The sequence below is a fragment of the Chrysoperla carnea genome, chromosome 2 (genome assembly GCF_905475395.1).
Source record: "Chrysoperla carnea chromosome 2, inChrCarn1.1, whole genome shotgun sequence".
Taxonomy (NCBI): Eukaryota; Metazoa; Arthropoda; class Insecta; order Neuroptera; family Chrysopidae; genus Chrysoperla; species Chrysoperla carnea.
In genome coordinates, this window is record NC_058338.1 from 61,036,153 (window position 1) to 61,063,311 (window position 27,159).

Here is a 27,159-nt window from a genome sequence, read left to right on the forward strand (position 1 = left end):
CACAAAAAATAATGAAATAAATTTAGCCTGAAATACCGGCGTGATCTCGTGGAGGTTCTTTTTATCTGATTTTTTCCGAATCTAATTTCAATGACTGGCGTAACCATTATAGGATTACCCAGCTAAAGTAGTTCATATCACGGTTAAAACACATTTAGATATAAAACTTTAACGAGTCTCTAATGGACGATTAATATATGCAAATGTCCATTATATTTAAATAAGTCATCTTAACATGATATATACAGTCTGTTTTTAAAAAGATTTTATAATTTTACTAGCAGACTCGGCCACGCGTAGTTTATTATTTAGGAACGAAGGCGGAAACGTTAAAGCTTGTAAAAGAATCCATTGGAATAGGATTTGAAAGGGAAGGACTTTGAACACGATTGATCAAAATTTTCGTATAATTGATATTAAGCAAAAATTAATACAAAAGAATTAATTTTAAAATTTTTTTATTTTTTTATTAAAGTCTGTAACAAATGGGTATATTACAATTGAATTTCACTGTATTTGGTTTATTAGAAAATAAAATTAGGTTATACCTTGGCCTCAGCAACATGTGGTGGTTATCTTATATGAAACGTTTGTATTTTTAACATAGCGCCATCTATTGAATACTTACTCAATTCAATCAACAGATATCGCCATCTGTTAGAATCGTTTTGAGCTAACAGACAATTGTGACTGTCAAATAATAGACAAATAATTTGCAATAAAATAATATTGCGACTATATAGATTGAGATGTAAGCTATCCTTTCAAGTTGGATCAAATTGCACACGGTGTGAAAATCAAATTTAATGTCGGTTCAGTAGTTTAGGAGTCCATAGCGGACAAACAACGTGACACGTAATTTTTATATATAAAGATTATAATATTACTATTATAATGATCGATGATGTTATGTTTCGGACATCTAAGTCCGACGACTATACACATCGTTTAACTAGAAACTGAAATTTTTGATTAAAATATATTCATTTGTTTTTCTCCAACTGATAGTTCAGATCGACGATTTTTGCGCAATTTTTAAAATATTTTTTAGGAACATACTTTATACATATGATTAGAAAATATTATATAATTGAAACAATTTACATTATTTTTTTATGGTTTCAATAATGAAGTTGGCAATAACAGTTATAGAAACGATGATATATTTTAAATAATTAACTCTCAATTAGATATGTTTAAAAAGCAAAATAAATATTAATTTATATTACAAATTATTTATATTCGAAAAATAAAATAAAATTGGTTCATGGAAAGCATCAAATACGATCAATATATATTGTCAATATAAATAATAAATATTGACTGCAATTAGGGTCCATTCATTAATTACGTAAGCATAATAATGAGGATTTTAAAATACCCTCCCCTACCCCTTTCTTACGTAAGATTCAATCCCGCTTTGATGAATAGTAAAACTTTGTTAGAAAGTGTCAAAATCGTCAAAATTATGCTTACGTAATTAATGAATGAAAATCAAAACATTAACGTCATCGTTATTGTTTATTGAAAAAATTTCGATTGTGGTTGGCAGGGTTTTAGAATATATACTGCTTGTAAACTTTTTAGAAATATATTAGATTGCCTTCAGAAAATGTACTTACTAACGGCCTACGAGTATAAGATGCAATTATTCCCTACAATTCGCAAGTCGTAATGTCTACAATTTTTTCCATTTGAAATGGCCAAGAAACTGTACAGGGAATTATAACTAGAGATAATAGTATTAACAAAAACCAAAACAAAAAACTAATTTGAAAACAAAATCGAATTAACATAAACTTAATTATCATAAATTAACATAATTAAAATTTTGTAAACATATTATTATTAATAAATTAATCTAATGAATAAAATTATTTTATGAACAGCTAAGAATCGATTATTTATTTACAAATTTTAAATTTTTTCATAAATCTACCAACTATTATTAAATTTCAAAGCGTTTAAGTGCTATTACTACAAGAAATTGATGTTAGAAAACATTAACAACTTTTACAGTATGGTGAGAAAAAGTTTTCACGAAATTGTAGAAAATGATTGTGCTGAAGAAAACCCACGAGAGACGTCAGATAGTTTATTCTTATATTTTAATAGTGGAGTACATTATTAGTACAGAACGCATAAGCGCACGAATGTGGAAAATTTTCCCGTGGGTTTGGTGGTCAATGAAGCATAAAAAACCCGTTTTTTGCAAATTTGAAAGGTAGTCAGATTACTCCCATCATTTTTTTGAGAAATTCAAAAAAACCTATCATCTGATTAACTTAAAAGATATGCAATCTGTTTTTTTTTTTGTTAAAAGCGTCAAAAGGAATTTTGATGAATTGATTTATAAAAACTTAAAAAATAGTGTTTTTCCTTGATAATTCTTGAATTATAAAATATCATATATCAAGACTACTTTAAAGAATATGAAAACTTCGAAAAATTGCAAAGATTATTTTTAACCGATATTTCGCGGACAATCATATACCACCGTATTTGCAATAACATTATCTTTATTTGTATAATGGGATTTAATGAATTAACAGATGAGCGTAATTTGAGTTCGTTCAAACTAAAGTAGACCAAAGTGGCACCGACCAAGCGAGAAGTATGATATAATAACTCTACTATTATCAACTTAATATATATGTCAACATAATATTGTAATTTCTGTCAGATTGTAAACTAGATACAAAAAACCACTCAAAGTATTAGCACGGGTTAGGGAGGTTTTCGGCCCTTTTTTTAAGGGGATTTTTGGATTATACTTCACTGACTACTGCAAATATCTCACCAAAAAATGTTCATCAACAAATTTTCCGTGTTTTTGCTCTGCAGCATGCTACACTATTTTGTGTAGTATGATATCGAGCACAAAGCTGCAGCGCAAATGTTTATTAATAAACTAAATATTTATTGTTTCGAATAAGCTATTAACTGATAAAATATAATTAAAATACATATTATACGTAAGCTTTAATGCAATATAAATGAACAAGGGGATAGCCTGCTTAAAGTCCATAGAAAAATATGTGCTTTTCTTGATGAAATTTTGTGCATCAACAATTCTTTTTTTTCTGTGTACATACTTGAAGCAATTTTTCGCAATGTATTCATTTAACAAAAATTTAAAACCAAATTTTATTATTTTCAAAAATTTATAATACCTGCTTTGAATTAAAAATTTCAATCGAAAGTGATTAAGCGAAGTTAAAAAATAAAATTGTCTAGAAAATCAAATTAATGAAATTATTGAAAATGAAATTTGGTAAGATTGCCTTGTCTTTTAAACCTGCATATTTATTTTAAGACCAGTTTATGGTCGGTAATCTTGACGAAGAAAATCATTGAGTAGAAAAATGCAAAAATAATTTTGTCTATCATCAAAGAGGGGTGTTTGACAGATAACGGAGACATACGTTTGGTTCTTTTAAGTGGCGGTGAAGATGATTTTTGTATTCATTTATTTTTCTTATTCGAATATCGCTCTCAGTGAATATTCATCAATTTTAAGCTTGCTGCGCAATTAAAAATTTTCTAGCTCTGAAAAAGACGTTCCGCGCTATGGAAAGCCTCTCAACATCCTAGCCACTTCGAAAAAACTGCCAATCATAGCCCTGGCCCTAGAACTATTAGTTTAATTTTTTTATCATTTTTTGCAAGTTCTGAAATTGGTACTGTTATTAAATAAAAGGCCATGAAAACATCAATATTGTATAATTTTTCAGAGACATTTCTGTATAAAACACGACATTTTTTTATCGCTATCCCCCTCTGCTTGTTGTGTAATATTTTTCCTGATTGGTTCATTTTCATTGCATCCAATTATACTTCCTATACCTAATACTATGTTAGTTAAAGTGGAAAATTTTTTTTCATTCTGAACCATTTGTGAGTTAGTTATTCAATACTTGTTGTGTATATGTAGGCTTTTCTTTTTATTTTACCACCTGCGCTGACACATATTATTGTTTATTTTCATATATCTTTTAATATACAAATTTATATCACTATATTATATATATATATTTTCACGATTATATTTTAAGTTATTTTGTATTTGAAATTTATAGCAGCGAAAGCTGATGATGTTAAAATTCACAAAATTTAGATAATAAGAAACGAATGATTATCACATGTACTAACAACAGTGTCTTTGTTTAATTTGTGTTTTGAAACAAAAAAAAAAAAAAAAAACTCACCAAAATATTTATGAAATATAAAAAAATGTTTTCATCATCAATGAGATAAATTATAAAATTTAATAACTATCTTTTTAATTTTATATTAATATTTATTCATCGAAGTGTGTAAAATTATTTTCATTTTTTATTCGATTCTTAGGCGATTTTAAAAAGTTATTTTCATGTTTAAAAAAAGTGTTTTTGTTTGGTACCTAATTTTTTTTCAAGCATTACTTTTAAATGGTACCTAAAATCGTTATTTAAATTAGACAAGTTTGAAACTTAAGAAAATTCGGGGACCCTAAAAAGTTTAGTGACGCAATATATTTTTGTTAAGTGTGAGACTGTGTTGTTTTTGAGAAAATGTTAAGTTTATTAAAAGCTATATTTTTTTAATATAGTGAAATACTATTATTATTAAATTCGATCCTTATTTGGTCTGGGCTGAGTTTGTTCGATCAAAATTTTCCAGGCGGTAGCGGCTTCTTTATATAATCTAGAATCTAGATTATATTTGTATTTAAAAAAAAATAAATTAGTTACTTTTAACAAAAATAGCACGAAAGTATAGATACCTTGTTTAATTTTTTTAAGAGTTTCAGATTTCTTTTTTTAAAGTTTAATGTTGCTTAGGTACATTTGTTTAATATCTTATAGTGCGTTTTTCGTGATTCGTGAGTAGAAGAAGTGAAAATGAAAATAGTAGAGCTATTTATTGTGTCCGCATTATAACTGCATTAATTATAAATATTTCTCCGATAGCAAGGTCAAATTAAAAAAGTAACCAAAGCATGCTATAAAATTTTTAAAATATATTTAAAATAATTTTAATATAAACTTAATAATTAACCCGATAACAGTAACAAATTCTGACAGTTGATAACTATTCAAAGCAAACAAAAGTTATTTCCATATGAGTTTAAATTCAAATGTGGTGAATATATTTCAAAATTTAATAGTCAGTTGAAGCTTTATATAATAGGCTTTCTAAGAAAATACTATTTAAAGCCACCTGTTTTGAAATATTATTTCAAAAAAGGTGGATTTAAAAAAAATATTTTTGCTATATTGTGCTTCATAAAAAGTCTTAAGGATTCCAGAATTATAGAAAGGTTTTTCAAAGCCTAAGAACGATGTTGGTTATAATTAAAGGAAAATACCAAATTTAATCAAATATAATTAATAGATTTTTTATACCATTCATTTTATTAAATTATAATTAACATTAAATTAATTAATTTACAAATCATTAGCATATATGCCGTTCATTATTTGTTAATTATTTTATAATATATCTATTTTTAGTTAAATTAAAAAAAAGTATTATTTTAGTTCATTTTATCATAATGTTGGAGTATTTTTGAAAAGTATCACATGTGGGTAATTGGAAACACAAGATTCTTGATATTTAAATTATATTTTACTAATAAAACTTGAAAGTTTTTCAATTTGTGTAAATCGTTATTCTTTCATGATAAAAAAAAGCTGGAATCCAAAGTTTAAGAAAATTAAGGAATGAGCTGTTGGAAGAAAATCCAACTTTTTCGGAAGTGCTAACTAAAACCTGATGTAATGTATATTGCATAGTTTGAATACATTTACGCCAGTTACTTACTGGCTCTGTAATATATTGGCCGTAATTGGCAGTTACTCTGCTCCTTTTTTAATCGGACGCTGTTTCTGCCATAAAGATACATGTTAAACGAGACGTCCAGATCTGATTTAGTCATACATTTGGATGTGCGTGTATGCTCACATCATTTTGAAAACACGTGGCTCAATTAAGTTACATAAATAAAGGGAAAAAATCCGGTATTTTTGGAATTAGTTTTATAAGTTTTGCAAATAGGAGGCTATCCCGAGACGGAGGAGTTTTTTAAACAGGTGTTTCCTTTATTTTTGCGTATGTCTGCGTTCGGGGTTTAAAAAAGCGTCTTTTAATTTTCCTTGTAGAAATCAAATGTTCAAAGTTGCAGGTTTGGCGAGTTTCATAATTTTACACGTATATTATAAAATTAAAGTCATCAAAAAAGCTTGTTTTAATTTTCCTTGTAAGAATCACATGTTCCAAGTTACAGGTTTGGCAAGTTTCATATCTATGTGAAAATTAATTTGGTTGCAGTGTTGTCTAGAATTGAATTAGTAATTGTTTATTATATTTTAATAATTGAAAATCATTCTTCCTAACCTTAAAGATATTGGAAGCCCTAGCTTACTATAGCATTTCATTAGTCTCGTATCTCGTTCTAATACCAATTCTTTGTTTTTCATGTTTAAGTACCTCTTGGTTAATGTGTTGTCACTTTCCTTCATTTAAATTTACCAAAAAAGCATACTTAATTTTTAACCAACAAGATTTGTTCGAAAACGGAACAGATTTGGTAGAAATGTTAAAAAATTCTGAGGTTTGTAGGTCCAAAGCGGGTTGTTTCCAGGAACGTGTTTATCATAACAAAATGCTTCTTTTGGCATACTGTATTATCTCTTTAAATTGACCGTTTTATCTTATACACCCGATATACTTGAGTAGCTTCGGTCAAATTGTCTAATAAATTCAAAAAAAAAAAAAATATTATTATTATGAAATTCATGAGTATGTATTTTTACAAAAGGTTATGCGAGGGCATCTTTTAAATTATATGAACAATAATTAAGCTAACTATAATACGATGGAGGAGACAAACTATTTATAACTTAATTTTTATATAAACTGATATTTTAAATAACCTTTAAATAAATAATAATCATAAACACAGTCACATAGGATGATTAATTAAAAATTTTAAATTGTAATTAATAAATATCATATGTTAAAGGTTATTAATATTATATTAATACATTTGTTTTTGATCCACAATTTGTGTCGTTTCAAGTAATTAATTGAACAAAATAATATAATTTATTTGAAAATATTGCCGGCTTAAATTTAACTCGAATGGTCTCGATGAGAATATGAATATCATACCCGGCAAAATGCTACCATTAGAAAATATAGTGTTTAACATTTTTTTCAAATAACCCAAAAACTCAAAAAATTCAACATAAAATTTAAGATTAAATCAAATTAATGAAATATTTTTAAATCGCCTTTCCTCCAGAAGGTAACGAATTTCGAAAAAAAGTTTTAAATAAAAAATGTTACTTATTTTATGAGGACCAATTTTCTAATTTACAGTGTTATTTTATCTCGTACCTTTTAGGATGTAAATTGACTATTAAAGTAACCTTCGTTCAAGTTATTTTTTTTATTAGTTAACTGCAAACCGAGCTATTAGCCATAATATATTAAAATGACCCACCCTATGGCCCACCCTTTTTAATTTTCTTGACGCTGACATCTTTATTTGTTCAGAAGCCGAGCTTGGTAAACCTATACAGGGTGTTCTGTTAATGACTGCAGATCCTTGGCCTACAGAATAAGCTCATAAGGACGAAGGGAAAAGTTATTTATCAATTTTGGATCTGAAGCCAACTTTGAAAAATAATTAACCAAATAAATTAATATAATATTAATATTAATATAAAGTAAATAGTTTTATCGAATCACAGTTCACTTAGATATTAAAGGCAATACCCAGCCTATTACATAAACTAAGTAACTGTCTTATATTTACATACATAAAACAAAAATTATTAATAAATACAAAATATTGTATCTGTGGAGTAATACAATAACATGTCTGAATCAATTGGCTGATTAACATAACAAAAACAATAATATGTTTATTATTTACTTTATCGTGTTTGTAGAATATAAGACAGTCCACTTAATTTATGTAATAGGCTGGTATTGCCTTTAATATCTAAGTGAACTGTGATTCGATAAAACTATTTACTTTGTATTAACATTATATTAATTTATTTGGTTAATTATCTCCCAAAGTAGGCCTCAGATCGAAAATTGGTAAATAACATTTATCTTCGTCTTTATGAGCTTATTCTGTAGCTCAACGATCTGTAGTCAATAACAGAACACCTTGTATATGCAAGCAATATAAAAGTTTTTTACGAGTCTTACAGAATATATACAAATGTAAACAACACCGTTGTTACAAGCCAATTATTTTACCTCATAAAAGCAAAGATATATTGTAGAGCAAATTTTTGAACAAAATAAGAATATTTTATGTATGTTATTGACAATATGTCTATGAAAACATGAGCTATTGAAATGGTACAAATTTTAAGTTCTTGACACACGTAATTAAGTTATATTTTATTTAGATTAAACTAAAGAAATGTTGATAAATTAAGCTGTAAAAACCATAAAAAATTCAGGGCAACTGAAAGCTTGAAGTGAATAAACAGTAAAAAAATAAAATTTATGAATTTTCGTGTGTGTGATAAAATAAATAATGTTTTTTTGTATTTATCATAAAATTCATTGTGTTCTGGTTTAATATGTTTGGATTCGCCGTTGATTCAAAACGATGGTATCGAAATAGTTTAATTCAATCTAGGTATATATTTGACAAAAGGTATATGATTATAATATTGCTTTTTCAGAAATTATAAAATTTAAAGTTTTTCCGTTTTATATCAAGTCCTTTTTTTTATTTGGAAATCTTTAAACTCCCAAATTGAAATTATATTTAGTCAGATGAAATGATTTAAGAAGATAAAAAACTTCGTTGAACATTCGACAAAAATATTCATACTTTCAATTGGCAGAATACTAAAACGAAGAAAATTGTCATATTTTCTTAGAAAATTAGACTTCAGCCCTTTTAACAGTTGCATCACTAATGTCTATCGTATTCAAAACCAATGCCAGGCTCTGTCATATAATTCTATCAGTAATAGATGAGTCTTTAATCCCGAAAAATGGGTTCGGGACTCTCAGCTTGACGACACTCACATCAATTGTTAATCCGATAATTCTCAATCGCATTCACTTCGAAAATAACGATTTAACGATTTTTTTTTACTACGCCAATTAGATGTTTGCGATGTTTATACAATAATATAAAAGATATTTTAGAGCCAGAATATTAAGCGAAAGTCTACGTGTATCAAAATCTCGACCCTTTTTTGTTTCGGTTTTAAATTTTAGCTAAGTAGTAACTAAGCCATTTGCGATTTAACAGGCACTTTCAGTTTTATATTGGCATAAATGGTGCTTAGATTTATGAGAAAACATTTTAATCGTTATATAACAAACTAAACGTGAATGATAATTATAGGAGTAGGTCAGGAATGTTTTTTGAAAAAATTCTAAAACAATTATTACGGCTGGTGCCCAGATCAGATTCACCACCCATTTTTGGGGTTAAACACGTCTTTATAAACATAGTAGATTCCACAAGATCATAGATAGCTGTTCCAAAACATGAAAAACAAACTTTGCTATATGTTAGCGAAGCGAACACCAAATTTTCTCTCTTTCTAGTAAAAAAGTTCTAGAAAATAATTTTTAACCTCTTCTGGCTCAGAAGCATGTAAATGGTGCACTTTCATCTGTTATTCTTATAATCTTATTATCTCTCTAGCACCTAAACTGTTTTACAACTTATGTACATGTTTTATTTTATTTTTTTTCTAGGAGTAAACAACACGAGACTGGAAGTCAGTCCAAACCAATTTCAGTTGTGGGTTCAGATGCCGACCTTCGTGAGGAACTCAGTACAATTGAAGAACATGAATTTGTTCCACATTTCCAACGTGTTAGTGTATCCGGGGAAGATACCAGTGGGGTAAATATATATTCAGTCATTTAACTGTTCAGAGTATAAATCATAATTTAAGAAAAAAGAAGATATAAAAAAGAAGTTGCCTCATGACGAGTATATGAACTTTCTCGTTGGTTATCAATCTGTTTCGGCTTTTATCCAGAAACTGAAAGAATTTATAAAATCCTTCTTATCTTACCTCATGACTTAATGATATCAAACATATCTTTCCTTTTCTCCTTTTGTGCCATCAAAATTTGTCTCGATTATTTTTTACAAAACTAATTATATTTATCCGAATGTTCATTCGTTGGATAGCTTAAGAAATCAGAATACGAAAAAAAAATATAATGAAATTTTGTACGGCCTATTCCAGAGTGAACATTTAAAATCATTTATGGAACGAAGTCCTTCTATTCCTATCCCCGCTTCCTCAACTCCAAATAAAGCGGTAAGAAATAAAAACAAGATTTAAATAAATATCTAGTCATTTTCTTTAAGGACAAATTTTCATTTTTGGAAGTATTTGATAGCTTTTAAAGGAATATGCTTTTATAAGCCAATAAATTAGAAGAGCATTTCCGAAGTAAAAGGAAGGAAAACTACTTCTTTGCTTAGTGATTAATTCAAGGGAAAAGCGTCCAGGGTTGCATCAGCATCCATTGTCATTGATAAATACACCGAAAATTGGTGTGTGGCTAAATTATGCTTAGAATAACTTTTTCTTGTACGAAAATTATTATACGTGTGGCATTCTCTTCCACGGGCCCGAAAAATTTCATATTCAGTTTCGGGCAAGAAGACTTTTGCATTTGTTATTCAAATCGTCGTATAATAAATAAACCGATATTCGACAAATTGAAACTTGCACATGAGTTCAAAAACTTTCCGAACCGCGTAAAAGAATTTACAAGAATTCTCATAAATAAAATAGTTGATAGGCTATGCGTAATCAATGACATTGTATGCAAATGGGCACCAAGACTGTTTATTCGTTGAACTAAAAACGGAAATTTGCTTGTCAAATAGTACAATCTGATTCTAATTTTTATTCAGACTTCCTTCTGAAAGAGTCCCAAATTCTATGTTCTTTAAAGCAACGACGTGATCTAAGAATTAAGATTCAATGCCGTCCAATTTCTTATTTAAATTATACTCACATCTTTTCAAAAATTCCTTGTTGTGTTTTGACATGGACCGTTTTTAAGTATTTTTATCATTATACTTTTTTTATTATACTTCATATACTTTTCATATTTTTATCATTATACTTTTCTTCAATCACACAACAAAGATATTTATGAAAACCCTGTATAATAAACTTAGAATATGTAATTCATTAGTAATCCTTTCTAATTGGATGAAACCTGTCTCTTGCATAAATCATGTAATGATGTTATAAAAATACATTTGCATTTCTAAGAATTCAAAATATAACAAAATTATTAGAAAAATACATTTTGAATAAACAACAAAATAAGATTTTCTTCAAATGAGTACGAGTCATCTTTAAATATCATATAAAATTTAACATAAATCAGGGTAGGCTGCTTATATTTGTTTTAGTCTAAGAGCTGAGTGGCTGTTTTGAGTACATATTTGAGGAACATTGAAAATATTAAAGTTGATAACTTGCGAATGTATGGATGGTGAAATCGACAACCTGGCTGGGAGGTTGGGGGCGTTAGTGACCTATGAAATTTTTAATTTGCAATTTTTCCTATGAAAAAAATGTTCTTGAGGCACTTTGAAAACTACTCCATTTTTAAAGTCTAATATTCAATCATACGAAATATTATCGCCTGACATGATTTGGTGGGGGCTAAAATAGCTTGGCAGGTCATTTTAATTTGCAATTTTTCCTATGCAAAAAATGTTCTTGAGGCACTTTCAAACTTACACCATTTTAAAGTCTTATATTCAATTATACGAGTTATCATCGCCTGGCATGATTTAGTGGGGGCTAAAATATCAGATCCACTTTTCTAGTTAAAGCAATTATTATAATATTATGTAGAGAGCACTCCACACATTTTATTTATATCAAATATAATTATTTTGTACTTTTTGATACACTAAAAATTCAAAGTGTCAAAATATTTTATGCACAAATGAATGATTTTTTATATTGAATACTTGTTCGCCACTTAGGTACCATTGGAAGACTTAGAAGTCGCTTCATTAATGCTTGTGAAAGCATTAACAATAAGAGAACAATACATGGCCATCTCTAAGCAAAATTTTCCATCAACAACAGCGCGATTTTTACGAGCTGCAGACATCAAGTCAACCTCATTATCATTAGAAGATGTTATTCATGATGACAAAATGACAATTGCAGGTAAAAATATTTTTTTCAAAACAAATTAACTCCAAAAAAATTATTTCTTTATAGTTCCAAATTATTACAAAACTTTCACATAATAAACGATTTTGACAACTTTCAACAATAAATTTTAAAGTCCTAGTTTAACAATCCTCTATCCTATTCCTATCACAATGTTACTTTTTTATAGATACTTTTGATTAAAATAGCCATTTTTTATAAAATTGAATTCGCCTGAATATTATGAAATTATTTATCCTTGTCTCAAAGCTGTATTATGTACCTATATAAGTTCGACTTGTTAATGTAGGGCTATAAATCAAACCAGAAATTCTAATTTTCCGAGATGAATTTTAGTTTCCCGGGATTTAAAAAAATAATAATAACTGTTCTTGGCAGCAAACTTAAGCAATTTGAAAATCTTAAAGAAGATTGACTTATTGCGAGCGATATGCTTTTTAATACTTTCCAATCGTTTGATATCAACAAAAACTTTTATTTTTAAGTTATCCCAGCAATGCTAGGATATTAGCCTAAAAAATTAAATTTTCCCGTTGTCTAGCCCTACTTTGTCTACTCGTACACAAATGAAATGTTTTGCGCTAAAAATCAGCTGTGCGAGTTCAGAGAATAAGATGGCTATAGCCTATACCCAAAGAAAATTGATATTTTTTGAATTATCAAAGAACTGGCATTCATCATGAGAAACAAAAATTTTCTTATTCAGTGGGTATGGTTTTCTTCTTCAGTCGACTCAATTTCATAAAAAATAGTTAATATTATTCAGAGTACAAAAATTATGTAACATAGTGACTATTAACTTAATCCTAATAATTATCCTAATAATATTACTTTCCAAGAATGTGATTTAGGACTACCAACCAGTGTAGTGGAATTAAATACAAGAAAAGACACAATAGACTATGAATCAAGGAGAAATTCAATCGATTTTAATACGCAAAATACCAGTAGAAATACAATAGAATTAAACACAAGAAAAGAATCATTACGGTCCTCATCACCAACATTACTTTCATCCAACAAATATAAGCATTCGATCAGTGATATTGAATTTGATAATGAAGTATTTAAAAAGTTTAGAGGTAAATTGTAGACTCCTGTTGGACGAAAATATTTTATTAAAATGGGCTCGCCCACTTTATACTTCCGTAAACATCTTATTGGTTCTAAAACCGTCTTAAAAAAGAACATCATGAAACATAATTCGGCTTAATATAGGCTTTATGCAGAAGTAGATTTATTCATTGATGTCAAATAAAATTACAAAAAGGCTCATTTAAGCGTTAAACTAGATCTCCAAAATAAGCACAGTCCTTCAGGAATGGACTACGATCACACGAGCGTCGATTTAAACGCAATCTTTACCAACTACAGTGCTATTAGCTCCATTTTAACACGAATGTATTGCTGAAATTCACGTTGACCTAAGATAAAATTAAAAATGGTTTCATGCGGTCATTTTATGAACGAAACATGAGCCTTATGTTAATTGCAAACTTAGAAGGAGAAAGCCTCGAGGAAATGTTGTCCGAGCCTTGCCTAGTTACGTGTGGGCGATCCCATTGCTTTCAATGCTAACAAAGTAATCAATCGATTCCTGTTCAAAACAATATTCAGAAATATATGGAAATATTATTGTTTTAGCTGGTTTAAATCCTTATCCTTTTAATTTTCCTAACGAAACCAATTTTTTCCAAATTATTTATTTTTTTTCTAAAATAAATGTTTATGTGTGAATAATAAAACTTAACGTGTTTGAAAATATTTTTTTATGTACCCCAAGAAAAGTTCGGAGACATGCGATCACAAAGCTGCTTATCATAATTTTTTTTTTAACTCAATCAAAAATAAATTGACTTACAAATTATTATTTGAGGTTTTCGTTTTTCTGTTCTTTTAAAATTTAGCATGTTGTGATTATGTGTGTGTTTATGTAAAGAGTATCAGTCAAGTAAAGAAACATGAAAAAACAGATTGAAAGGCCGATCGAGGTGTCTAGAACAGTTGAAGAAAGTTTGAGAATTTTTAAAATAGACCAATTTAAGTCAAAATTAATATCTCGAAAAATAAAATTAATATCTAATTTTTTTTTAAATTTTATTCTAAAAACATTCTTTTCAACTCTCCGCTTTTAAGGTTGATAAAAATATGGTTAAAATAGCACAAACCTGCTTCTTCAACAGTAAAATGTGTCTGGTATAACCAATTCCATATTTCTAAACTTCTGTTATTAGCATTTTTACTTATAATGCTTGCAAATCTTCCTGTTTCAATTAATTCTAACTCGTTCCTTGTTAAATAAATTTTTGAATCCATATTGAACTATTGGGAATTGGAAATCTATGTGCTGCATTTCAAATTCTTCAATTTCCAATCAATCAAATTGAGATAAGTTCGGTTTATTAAGTGATATCAGATTACATTATAAACTTGAGTGTGTTGAAATAAGTAACAAAATATAATACATGTGATGCCATCTATTATTACTTATTGGTTCTATTATCAATAGTATGGTAATACATATGACGTAATTTTGTAAGATAGAATGTTCTTATATAAAAATGTATGTACCAACAGAATAAAATATAGTTCGTTACAAAACATAGTCGTGTTCACTTCTAAGAGGTTATGGGCCTCACGTGTTCAAGTACTGCGTTATATAAAAAGTAATCCACATGTTCATAATTAAAAGAAATCTTAAAATATTTCATACATCTTCCAGTAAAATATTTTTAAATAGTGTTAATTCATTTTAAATTTTCTAAATAAATCCATTTGTGTTAAAATTTTGGCTAAAATTTTGTTGGAAAATTTCAAAGTGAAAACATGTCGGGAAACGTGATAACAAGTATTACGAAACTCAAAGGAAGAGAAAATTATGAAGAATGGGCGTTTGCAGTTGAAAACTTTCTCGTTCTAGAAGGCATGGAAAAATGTTTGAGACAAAATGATGAGGCAACCGATGCCAAAGCACGTGCAAAAATTATTCTTACAATAGAACCAGGTTTATACGTGCATATTAAAAATGAAACAACGGCATCAGGACTATGGGCGAAGCTACGAAAAATGTTTGATGATAACGGTTTTACTAGAAGAATTGGATTATTGCGAAATCTGATTTCAATACGACGTGAAAATTGCGTGTCCATGGCACAATATGTGACCGCAATAGTGGAAACAAGCCAGCGATTGAATAATACTGGTTTCACAATAAATGAAGAGTGGGTTGGGTCGCTACTTTTAGCAGGATTACCCGAGAAATTCTCACCGATGATCATGGCCATTGAACATTCCGGTATAGATATAACGGCTGATTCAATCAAGTCGAAGCTTATAGATATGGATGATTCAAATGAAATCAACAGCGGAAGTACCCAGAGCGCATTTGCTGGTAAAAAATGGCAGCCCAAGAAATATGAAGGAAACCGAATGAATAGAAATGCAAACATAGCTAACGTCAGTACGCCAGAAACGTCAAAATCAAACATTAAATGCTATAGATGTAAAAAGGAAGGGCATTACAAAAATCAGTGTAAATTTACAGAAAAGAAAAATCAATCAAATGCATTTAGCGCTATTTTTCTAAGCAGTAAATTTAAAACTACAGATTGGTACATTGATTCAGGCGCCAGCATGCATATGACAGCAAGAAAACAATGGCTTAAAAATGTGTCAAATCAGCCACTTGTTGACGAGATTGTCATTGCTGACAAATCAATGATTTCTGTGAATTGTTGTGGTGATACACAAATAACAACAATAGTTAACAACACAGAATATGATATACCTGTCACAGAAGTGTTATACGTGCCAAACCTTGCTACAAACTTACTTTCAGTGAGTCAACTTATTAAGAAGAGAAATAAGGTAATTTTTAATGACAATCGTTGCCTGATTTATAACCCAAGAAACGAACTGATCGCAACAGCAGACTGTATGGATGGTGTTTACAAGTTAAATGTAAAACAAGTAGACTGTTTGTTTACACCAGTATCCGGACGTATATGGCATCGTAGATTTGCGCATTTAAATAGCACCGATCTTGAAAAAATGAGAGATGGTGCAGTAACAGGAATGTCATATACAGATAAATCCCAAGTAAACAAAACAAACTGTGTAGTATGTTGCGAAGGAAAACAATCAAGATTACCATTTACACATATTGGTAACAGAAGTGAAGAGTTTCTTCAGACTGTACATGCAGATATTTGTGGTCCCATGGAAACTGAATCAATTGGAAAATCTAAATATTTTCTATTGTTTGTGGACGATAAAAGCAAAATGATCTTTGTTTATTTTTTAAAAACAAAAGATGAAGTACTAAATAATTTTAAAGCATTTAAAAATATGGCAGAGAATCAAACAGGTAAAAAAATAAAAATTTTTAGGACTGATAATGGGTCGGAATTTTGCAATAAGCAATTTGACAATTTTTTAAAAGAAGCAGGAATATTGCACCAAAAGACAAACCCATATACTCCTGAACAAAATGGAATGAGTGAACGGCTAAATCGTACAATCGTAGAAAAGGCCAAATGTCTATTGTTCGATGCATGTTTAACCAAACGTTTTTGGGCAGAGGCAGTGAATACTGCAGTGTATTTAAGAAACAGGTCAATAGCATCAGGTCTAGGCAATAGAACACCATTTGAAGTGTGGACAGGAAATAAGCCAGATGTTAGTCATTTACGCATATTCGGCAGTAAAATAATGGTCCACATACCGAAAGAGAAGAGACTTAAGTGGGATAAAAAAGCAACCCAATGTATCTTAGTCGGCTATTCAGATAATGTAAAAGGCTATAGAGTATACAATCCCAACAATAACTCTATAACAACTAGTAGAGATATCGTCGTGATTGAGGAGGGGAATGGTTCCACAGCTACAGAAATGCCTATAAACATAACCGAATCTCAGCAAGATTTTGTTATGAAAACAGAAATATCAGAAGCAGTGGGAAACCACGATGATGCATCAAAGGTGGAGGTAAAACCAGAATCTCAATCTTCTACTACAGTTACAGAGCAGCAAGAGCAACAGAATCTTCCAGAACAGCATGAGCAGCAAGTGAATCTTCCAGTACAACAAGAGCAACAAGTGAATCTTCCTATAGTGTCTAGAGTACGCCGTGTGCATAAAAAACCGAAACGATACTGTTTTACTAGTGCAAGTAGTGAAATTGAATGTGGTGATATAACTCTTGAAGATGCTATAAATGGACCAGAAAGTGCTCAGTGGATACAGGCTATGAACGATGAATTAAATTCATTTGAAGAAAATGAAGCCTGGGAAGTTGTGGACTCACCAGTGAATAATACAGTTGTGCCATGCAAATGGGTGTTCAAACGCAAGATAGATAGTGATAATAATATAACACATCGTGCGAGGTTAGTTGCAAAAGGCTTTCTTCAAAAGCCAGGTATTGACTTTGATGAAACTTTTTCACCTGTGTTAAGACATTCATCATTAAGATTATTTTTAGCTTTGGCGGCTCAGATGAATCTTGATGTAACTCATCTAGACGTGAAGACTGCTTTCTTAAATGGCTTTTTAAAAGAAACAGTTTATATGAAAATGCCAATAGGTTTTGAATGTAATGATAATAATAAAGTACTTAAATTAAAAAAGGCCATCTATGGTTTAAAGCAATCTTCAAGAGCCTGGTACCAAAGAGTAGATAGTTTTTTAGAATCAGTAGGTTTTAAAAGGTCTCAAGTTGAACCATGTTTATATATTAAAATAAATAATTCAATTAAAATATTTATTGCTCTATATGTTGACGATTTCTTAATTTTCTCAAATAATGTATCAGAAACTGACAAAATTAAGAAAGATTTGTCGTCTATATTTAAAATAAAAGATTTAGGTAGTGTTAAACAATGTTTAGGCATGAGAATTCATGTAGATAAAGAAAATGGTAGTGTAACTTTGGATCAAGAACAATATATTGAAAAATTGTCGCAAAAATTCAATATTCAGAATTGTAAAGTTACACATACACCTATTGAAGCTAAGTTGAATTTAAATAAAAGTGAACACTGTAACACTCAATTACCTTATCAACAGTTGATTGGTTGTTTGATGTATTTGGCAGTACTTACCAGGCCAGATATAGTTTTTGCGGTTAATTATTTAAGTCAATTTAACAATTGTTACAGTAATGAACATTGGGCTTATGCTAAAAGAATTTTAAAATATTTAAATTCAACTAAAAGTTTCTGCCTCAGATATACTGCTAATGGTAATTCTAAAATACAAGCCTATGTTGATGCCGATTGGGCTAGCAATGTATTAGATAGACGTTCATATACAGGTTTTTTCTTTACCTTATGTGGAGGAGCTGTATCATGGGAAACTAGGAAGCAGGTTACTGTCGCTTTATCAAGCACAGAGGCAGAATACATGAGTATAGCTGATAGTTGTAAAGAGGCCATATATTTAAGAAATTTACAATATGAAATAACTAAAGAATATTATGTAATAACTATTTTTAATGATAATCAGTCAGCACAGAAATTGGCAAATAATAGCTGTTTACATAAAAGATCAAAACACATTGATATTCGTTTTCATTTTTTTAGACAACATATAAATAATAATATTATTCGTTTGGAATATTTGCCAACGTCAGAAATGCCAGCTGATTTATTTACAAAAGGATTAAGTGCAGTCAAGCACTATAAATTTATTGAAATGTTAGGTTTAAGTAAATAGAACCAAAAAGTCAATGCAAAGTTTTTGCAGATAATTAATAATAGTTTTATTTTGTTAAGTGGGAATGTTGAAATAAGTAACAAAATATAATACATGTGATGCCATCTATTATTACTTATTGGTTCTATTATCAATAGTATGGTAATACATATGACGTAATTTTGTAAGATAGAATGTTCTTATATAAAAATGTATGTACCAACAGAATAAAATATAGTTCGTTACAAAACATAGTCGTGTTCACTTCTAAGAGAGTGTGCCTGGTATTTCCGATAATTCTTTGAACTCAGAAAATCTCTCTGAAAATTACTTGATTGAAGCGTCATTAAATTAATTATTTCACTTTATTAAAATGTAAATTTAAAAAAAACATTCACTGTCACAAACAACATTTAATAATATCCCGTTGAAGAGTCATTAGCAATTGCAGTACACGATGTAACTCCAATAACAGACGAGCGAGCATTCGCTCGTAATATAAACTTCATAATGAACTTTGTGGCGTGCCCAAAATATTGTGTCGCCTGTTATTGGTTCGCCATCCCTGATCTAGCGATGCCATAATAAGCCAATAATGATAACAATTAAAGAAGAAATTTTAAATTTTATAACTGCCCACTTCTAAACTATTTTCAACTTTGTTCTTGACATCATATGGAACAAAATGACCATCTTCCAAGCAAATCGGTCTTATTACACTCTACTTCGTTCATTTTATGCTAATTTACTTGCTTATACCTTGTACTGGTAATATTATTTTTTTATTATACCCATTAATTTACTTACGTTTTTCATTAGATCATCCTGTACATCCACCAGCTTCACAAGGGGACCCATGGGAATGTAAAATACCACCATCTAAAAACTATACAATTAAATCGGTTGATGGTGTTTTTAATTTATATTCGACAGCCGATGATGCTAATAATAATCAAAATACAATATATAGATATCCAAATTTAGGAACATTTGTATCTGATATGATTGCCTTATGCAATATGATAGCTGATGGACCATTGTAAGTATTCATAAAATTATTTTATTTTATTTTTTTTTTTAATTCTTTAACATATAACACTAACAAAAAACGTCCATCTATGCAAAAAAATTATCACATCACCACACAAATTCTATCGACGGGTGTGTTTTTTCTTTTTTTTCTTCATAAATCTCTTTGTAAAAGTCTTATTAATATACCTGAGATCTGAAAGATTGGATTCAATGATTGTCAAGCAGTTTAGACGTGCAAATTTTTTTTGCACGAAATTTTTCCAAAAATAGATAAAAACAATCCTTGAAGCTGATTGTATATCGTGTCAATATCTGAGCTTAATCGATGCACAACTTTTTAAGATTTTGAAGCACATTCTGTCAACCCCTATTTCAATCCCTCACTCTACTATATTATGCATGTATTAAACACAAAAACTTCCTTTTGTATCACTCTATATATTAGAAAAAATCGCATCAAAATCCGTTGAGTAGTTTTTATTATATGTAATCCGTGCATTTTTTGTGACACTGAGTATAAATAGTTAAAAGTATCAATAATAATAATAATAATAATACCAAATATTCCTGGGGTGCCTATCCGGGGGGCCCTTTGGCCAAAAATTTGTTTCCTTCCACTTTTCTTCTACTTGTCCATTTTTTCTTCGTAAATGTACTTGACACTCTTACCATACAGGGGAGAGGGGCTACTCATACTACATGGCTAATCCGCCACTGCTAATATATACATATTATAATTATTTAAATACACCGTATAATATTCATGTATTTTTGTTTCATTGTTTTTAGAAAATCTTTTTGTTATCGACGATTATCATATTTATCATCAAAATTTCAACTGCATGTATTATTAAATGAATTACGTGAATTAGCATCCCAGAAAGCTGTACCGCATCGTGATTTCTATAATATACGTAAAGTAGATACACATATTCATGCAGCCTCATGTATGAATCAAAAACATTTATTACGTTTTATTAAGAAAACATTAAAAAATAATGCTGACGAAGTGGTTGTAAATACGCATGGTACTTACATGTCAATGAAAGAAGTTTTTCAATCAATGAATTTAACAACGTATGACCTTACTGTGGATATGTTAGATGTGCATGCTGATCGAAACACATTTCATCGTTTTGATAAATTCAATGCAAAATATAATCCAATTGGTGAGAGTCGTTTACGTGAAGTGTTTTTAAAAACTGACAATTATATTAATGGTAAATACTTTGCAAGAATTATTAAGGTGAGTCTAACAAAATAATGAATGAGTCTAATGAATAGTCGATTTTTGAAAACAATATAGTCCAGAAAGTAACCTAAAGAATTCAAAATATTCTTGCATTGTATTTTGAAAATGAAATAAAATTGTGATTTAGAACCTTATGGAAGAGTGGTGGCGTTGGATGGCTAACAAAAAAAAAAAGCAATATATTTTAAAATCATTTCGTTAACTGAAAATAAGTTTCATACAGCCTTAAATTGAACATCAACATTTTTGGTGTGCATTTTCGTACTATTTAACAAATATTATTTTATTTGTTTCTTTATAGGAAGTAGCATCTGATTTAGAGGAAAGTAAATATCAAAATGCTGAATTAAGATTATCAATATATGGAAAAAATTATGATGAATGGGATAAATTAGCTAAATGGGCAATAGAAAATAATGTACATTCTGATAATGTACGATGGCTAATACAAATGCCACGTGTGTAGTAAGTATATATGCTTTGATTTTTTCACCGATTCGCTTTTGTTTCGGGCAGTTTTCAAAAAACTATACAAGAAAAGGCATATCAAAGTTTTCACCTCTTTGACAAACAGCACTGTTAAACAACGATGGAAGATATATGGCATCTCCTTACTTAAAAATTTTTTTGACATACTGCCCAAAACAAAAAAGCATCATTTTTTTAAATGAAAGGTCTATACAGTAAACATAACGAAGCTTTTATTTTTTCCAGTGATATTTTCAAATTAAATAAGTTATTAGAAAACTTTCAACAAATATTAAGTAATATTTTCCTACCATTATTTGAAGTTACCAATGATCCAAGTTCTCATCCTGAATTACATAAGTAAGTAGTTTGTAAGCAGGTCAGGTATATTTTAGTATAACTTAAAATTTGGCTATTCCATCAAAATCAATTTAAATTCGTTTAATTACACTTTTAAATATATTTGCTAGGCTTCATAAATGCATAGTTTTTTTTTTATTCAGCTATTATGAGATTTCCGAATGCTCTTCGGCTTGAGTTATGCAACCCAAACTTTACATTTTTGAATAATTATAGTAAAGTGAATAATATCTGAGACAGTGATGCAGAAAGAGCTAATAACTCGCATCTATAAATTGCAAGTAGCAAAATTTATCGGATTTCTTTTTTAAATTACAAGTTTTTATTTAGCTTCACCTGTCCGTTGTTTGTAATCAAATCTTAGAATTTAAATTTGACCCACTTCCTGGTTTCTGCTGACTATTACTTATGCAATTTTCAGCCTTTCTTAAATCACTCACAAAAACTACGCTTGGCCGCTGACCTATGAGTGATTCATAAGATAAATAATTTTCCACTTATTAGTACTAAAAAATTTTGTCACATAAAAGTTTTATTTTATTGATGATTTATTCTTCAAATTATTTTACAGATTTTTACGATATGTAATTGGTTTTGATTCAGTAGATGATGAAAGTAAACCAGAGAATCCATTATTTGATAAAGATGTACCAACACCAGATAAATGGTCCGATGATGAGAATCCACCATATGCATACTATTTATATTATATGTATGCAAATTTAACCGTTTTAAATCAATTTCGTAGTGAACAAAAGTTAAATACATTTGTATTACGACCACATTGTGGTGAAGCCGGTCCTGTACAACATTTAGTGTGTGGTTTTATGATGTCTGAGAATATATCCCATGGTCTGTTATTACGAAAAGTGCCTGTATTACAATATTTATATTATTTGGCACAAATTGGTATTGCAATGTCTCCACTTAGTAATAACTCATTATTTTTAAATTACCATCGTAATCCGTTACCTGAATATTTAGCAAGAGGCTTATGTGTTAGTTTATCCACGGATGATCCATTACAATTTCATTTTACAAAGGTAAAATATAATCCAGAATTATAATAAATTTTTGAAGTGAAAACTTTCTTGATCCTGTTTCATCAATTTTATTGTAATAGTTTTTAGTGTGGGTAAAAATTCTAGTTTGGTGATCACCATGGTTTAAATCGTCTCCTCGGGAGCGACACGCATACCACGTGGCATACATACTATGTTGAAAACATCGATTTACAACCGATAAATGAAATCATGCAACATTGGGATGCACAGTCAGTAAATTGATGAGATTGAAAACAATCGGTGTACCCATTGTTCTCATTTATAATCGTTTGTTATACCCACTGTATATATTACGTATTTTTATGACCTCAAAACTCGTAAAGTAGTCAATGAATTTACTTAAAATTTTCACAGGTTGTTGCATTTACACCCAAGAATGTTTATACATTCGTTGCATCTCGAAGTTTCTAGATTATTTTTATATTTACTCACCCGAGTTTAGCCTAGTATGTTAATAATTTCATTTTTTAAAATTATGAAATTTTCATTATTCATACTATAATTAATCTGAAAATCAAAATAAACACAGTTATTCCAAAGTTTTCACTTCTGCCGGCTAAATACCCATGACCGATTAACATTTTTTTAAAAACTAAATCATCTCTTGTAGGAACCTTTAATGGAAGAGTATAGTATTGCAGCTCAAGTATGGAAATTAAGTTCATGTGACATGTGTGAATTAGCAAGAAATAGTGTATTGATGAGTGGTTTTCCACATAGGGTAAGAATTTATTAAATCTCCATTTAATCTCGAAAACCTCTAAAAAATGATTTTATTTTCTAGATGAAACAATATTGGCTTGGACCAAATTATACAAAAGAGGGTGTTGCTGGTAATGATATTACACGCACAAATGTACCAGATATTCGTGTAGCTTTCAGATATGAAACTTTGCTTGATGAGCTTACAAATATTTTCAAAGTTTTTCAGAAAAAAACAGTGTAATCTATTTCAATTTTTTTATTATACTCTACTACTATGCCAAGCTAAACATTTACTTGTTCAAACTTGTAAAATATATCTAAATACCAATTTGTTACCAATTAAAACTGATAATTCAGTACCCTTTACTATTCAGGAATTAATTATTCCTTTTTTGAAATACTGATTCAATCAAGATATTACTCTTAAAACAATCAAATCTCTTCAGAAAATATATTTATAAAATTAATTAAACTAAAAATTCAATCGGAGGCGGTTTTGTGAATCACATATAAGTAGCGCGATTAATAAAAAATGTCTTATGTAATTTGGAAAGCGTGGATTCAAAATTTGATAATTTGATAATTCATAATATCGGTTATTTTATATTAATTTTGTGAAAATGTATATCCAAAGTTTTTTTAAATAGTTTATTTAAGCTGACAATTGTCAATAGTTCAAAAGTTATGTGCACTATTAAATTTAATCAATAAAGTAAAAGCATTGTTAATAAAGTAAACCGCAAATCAGATTTAAGCTTCAAAATATTATTACTGCAGCAGAGCTCTACGTCTTCAAATTTTAGAAGAGCAATAATTTGTTGTGAGGCTGCGGAAGGACATTTTGAATCAAAACTTTAATTAAAATTGTGTAGGCAAAACAAAAATTTCTAATTAAGTAATAAAATATTATACTGCTCTTTTTCAGCAATGTCTTTACTTTATTGGTTAAATTTAATTGTGTGTAAAACTGTTGGGTTTCGGGCAAAAGTATATAAAGCACTGTCGATATAAAATTATATATTAGTATAAAAACAAAATTCAAAGAATCCCCTTTTTTATTTAAATTTAAAATATTTGGACTAAATTGGTCGGTTTCTAATACGCAGCCATCTTATGGATATGACGCAGCCAACTAGCTTAAATAGCTAGTTGGCAACCTAGCCTTTTTACTAAACGGCCCGTTCAACTAGCGTCCTGAATATTCAATGAAACAGCTAGGCGGAATGATGAAATCACATGGATCTGATGCGATTCACAAATCGTCTGTTGAAATAATATTTTATTAAATAAATAGTACTTAAAATGTTGCTAAATATTTCTGAAAAATACAAAAAATTTAAAACTAAAAATTCTAATAAATTGACGATGGATTTTTCTAGCAGCTACAAAGCATTTCAATGCGCCTTAAACATGAATCAGTAAGATGCATATTGATTCGCCTCATATTTGCTAATAAAATCCAATAAAAAAAAACTGTTTATATTTTCTTATAATTAATGGCGTTTAGAAATGTCATTATTTTCTTTTAAATATTTAGTAAATATAAGATAATTGATAAATTCATTGGATATTTTCATAAATTGTTTATTTAAGAAAAAAATTATAATATACAAATTTTTATATTTAGAATAGTTTATAATTTTTATAAATCTCAATGTTCTTTGAAAAAAAAAAAACTTATTAGAAAACGGGAAACCACTAAATTGCGACATTAAAAATGTTTTCGTCTTATATTTACGAACAAGTTTTTGAAATTGAAAAGAAATAATTACGTTTCATAAATCTCCAGATGTAATTAATTTTCAAGGCAAGTTCTTTTAAAAAAGGCAAAATTTTCCTTAATTGCAACACAAAAATAGTTGGCCTATTCGGACTAAGAGTTCGATTATCCCACCGTTGTTGTACACTTTATTACAGTTGAGTTATTTAACATCTATATTTTAAATTTTATTAATATAGTTACTTATTATAAAATAAAATGTCGCATTTTTTCGTTACAAAATAACATAAAATTTAAATTGTTTTAAATAAAAAAAAAATAAAAAAAATATTAAAAAAATTATTGAATTTGTTTTGTTTAGCTCTTACCTTGAACCAGAAACTTCCATGTGTAGCTGTACCTGCTCTAAATGATTAACATTTAATTATATTCAAAAATAGCTGTTTTAATTTTTAATGACAAAAAATTTTTCAAAAATAAAACATTATTTTGTATCCGTATGTATTTTTTTTACTACTTTTAGGTCCATAAACAATAGTTTTGAGAATAAATTTCTAGCTCGTAAAATGCATGTTACGTTTTTGAAATGTATTACGGATAAGTATTGAGCCTTCTCCTTCATCCTTTTTAATTAAAAAATTAACCAACAGTCGTAAACAAACCATCCACGAGGTTCAAAAAACAATGAAGACACCAAATGCTCCTATTACCAGATTTCAATTGATTGCAATTTTTGCTTGAATTATTTTTATTTTTGCCTAGCATTGCTGAGCGTTTCGTTAAGTAGTATGAATTTAAAACTGTCAACGACGACGTTATATTATTTGAGGCGCATCTTGGCAATAAAGGCCAATTAAGGAAAGAAGCCGTCATTTTTAGTTCACTTCCGCCATTGCAAGCGCTATGAATACAATATATGGTGAAGTTGGAAGCCTCGATCAATTCAAAATGCATGTTTATTTTTAGGAGGATGGATTCTAGATTAACCACCATCAACTCCATTTTTTCAAATGGAACACTATATTTTTTGTATTTGATTCATTTATTGATTACTTTCGAGAACTGTTAATTTTGAAGAAAGTTCGTAGAATGTGAGGAAGTCTTTTTTATTTTAACACGAAAATTTTAATATTTAGTTGCTTGTAGTTGCCACAGAGGTTACATTTTTCTCAATATCAGTAGTATTTTTTTCATTTAAATTCTTGGTTAAATTCACAACAGTTGCAATCGTTTTCTCCTTCGGTGGATACAATGTTAATTTGATTATATTCCGTAAAGGTGCTTCAATCATGATATATACAAAAAGTCCAAAAATATATGACATTATTATCATTTGAAAGGTGCGGTTTATCTGAGAAAAAAATTAATTAATTAAAAATATTCCAAATTAGAAAATACAATTCTTTGACGATGTATGTCAAAATTAATTTTTCGCCTCATCAATTGCCCGGTGATGATTCATGATGGTCAGGACATATAATACATTATATTTGGTACTTACAATGGAAAAATCTCCTTCAACGTACGGTACTTTTTGGATACCAGCCATGTACATAAGATAAATAGGATGTACTAAATAAACGGCATATGTTAATTTACTTAACACTGTGAGGAAATAGGCCGACAATAAATTTCTAATGGTATCTGAAATATTACAAA

At 29.0% G+C, this 27,159-nt stretch overlaps 1 protein-coding gene across 5 annotated transcripts in view; it reads left to right on the top strand.

Annotated features, from left to right (window-relative positions):
• Positions 1-24,387, top strand: part of LOC123292225 (AMP deaminase 2) — a 66,225-nt gene extending 41,838 nt beyond the window's left edge. For 3 of the 5 annotated variants that reach the window (XM_044872796.1, XM_044872798.1, XM_044872797.1), the window contains 9 exons: positions 9,733-9,883; positions 12,011-12,200; positions 19,719-19,938; positions 20,721-21,177; positions 21,485-21,648; positions 21,898-22,011; positions 22,583-23,054; positions 23,686-23,796; positions 23,860-24,387. In XM_044872796.1, the coding sequence (XP_044728731.1) occupies positions 9,733-9,883; positions 12,011-12,200; positions 19,719-19,938; positions 20,721-21,177; positions 21,485-21,648; positions 21,898-22,011; positions 22,583-23,054; positions 23,686-23,796; positions 23,860-24,021 (2,041 nt within the window). In that variant the 3' untranslated portion in view covers positions 24,022-24,387. Of the gene's footprint in view, positions 1-8,519; positions 8,669-9,732; positions 9,884-12,010; positions 12,201-19,718; positions 19,939-20,720; positions 21,178-21,484; positions 21,649-21,897; positions 22,012-22,582; positions 23,055-23,685; positions 23,797-23,859 lie in introns of those variants that run through there. The other 2 variants (XM_044872799.1, XM_044872800.1) reach the window with 2 other exon arrangements.
• Positions 24,388-27,159: the final 2,772 nt, after the last annotated feature.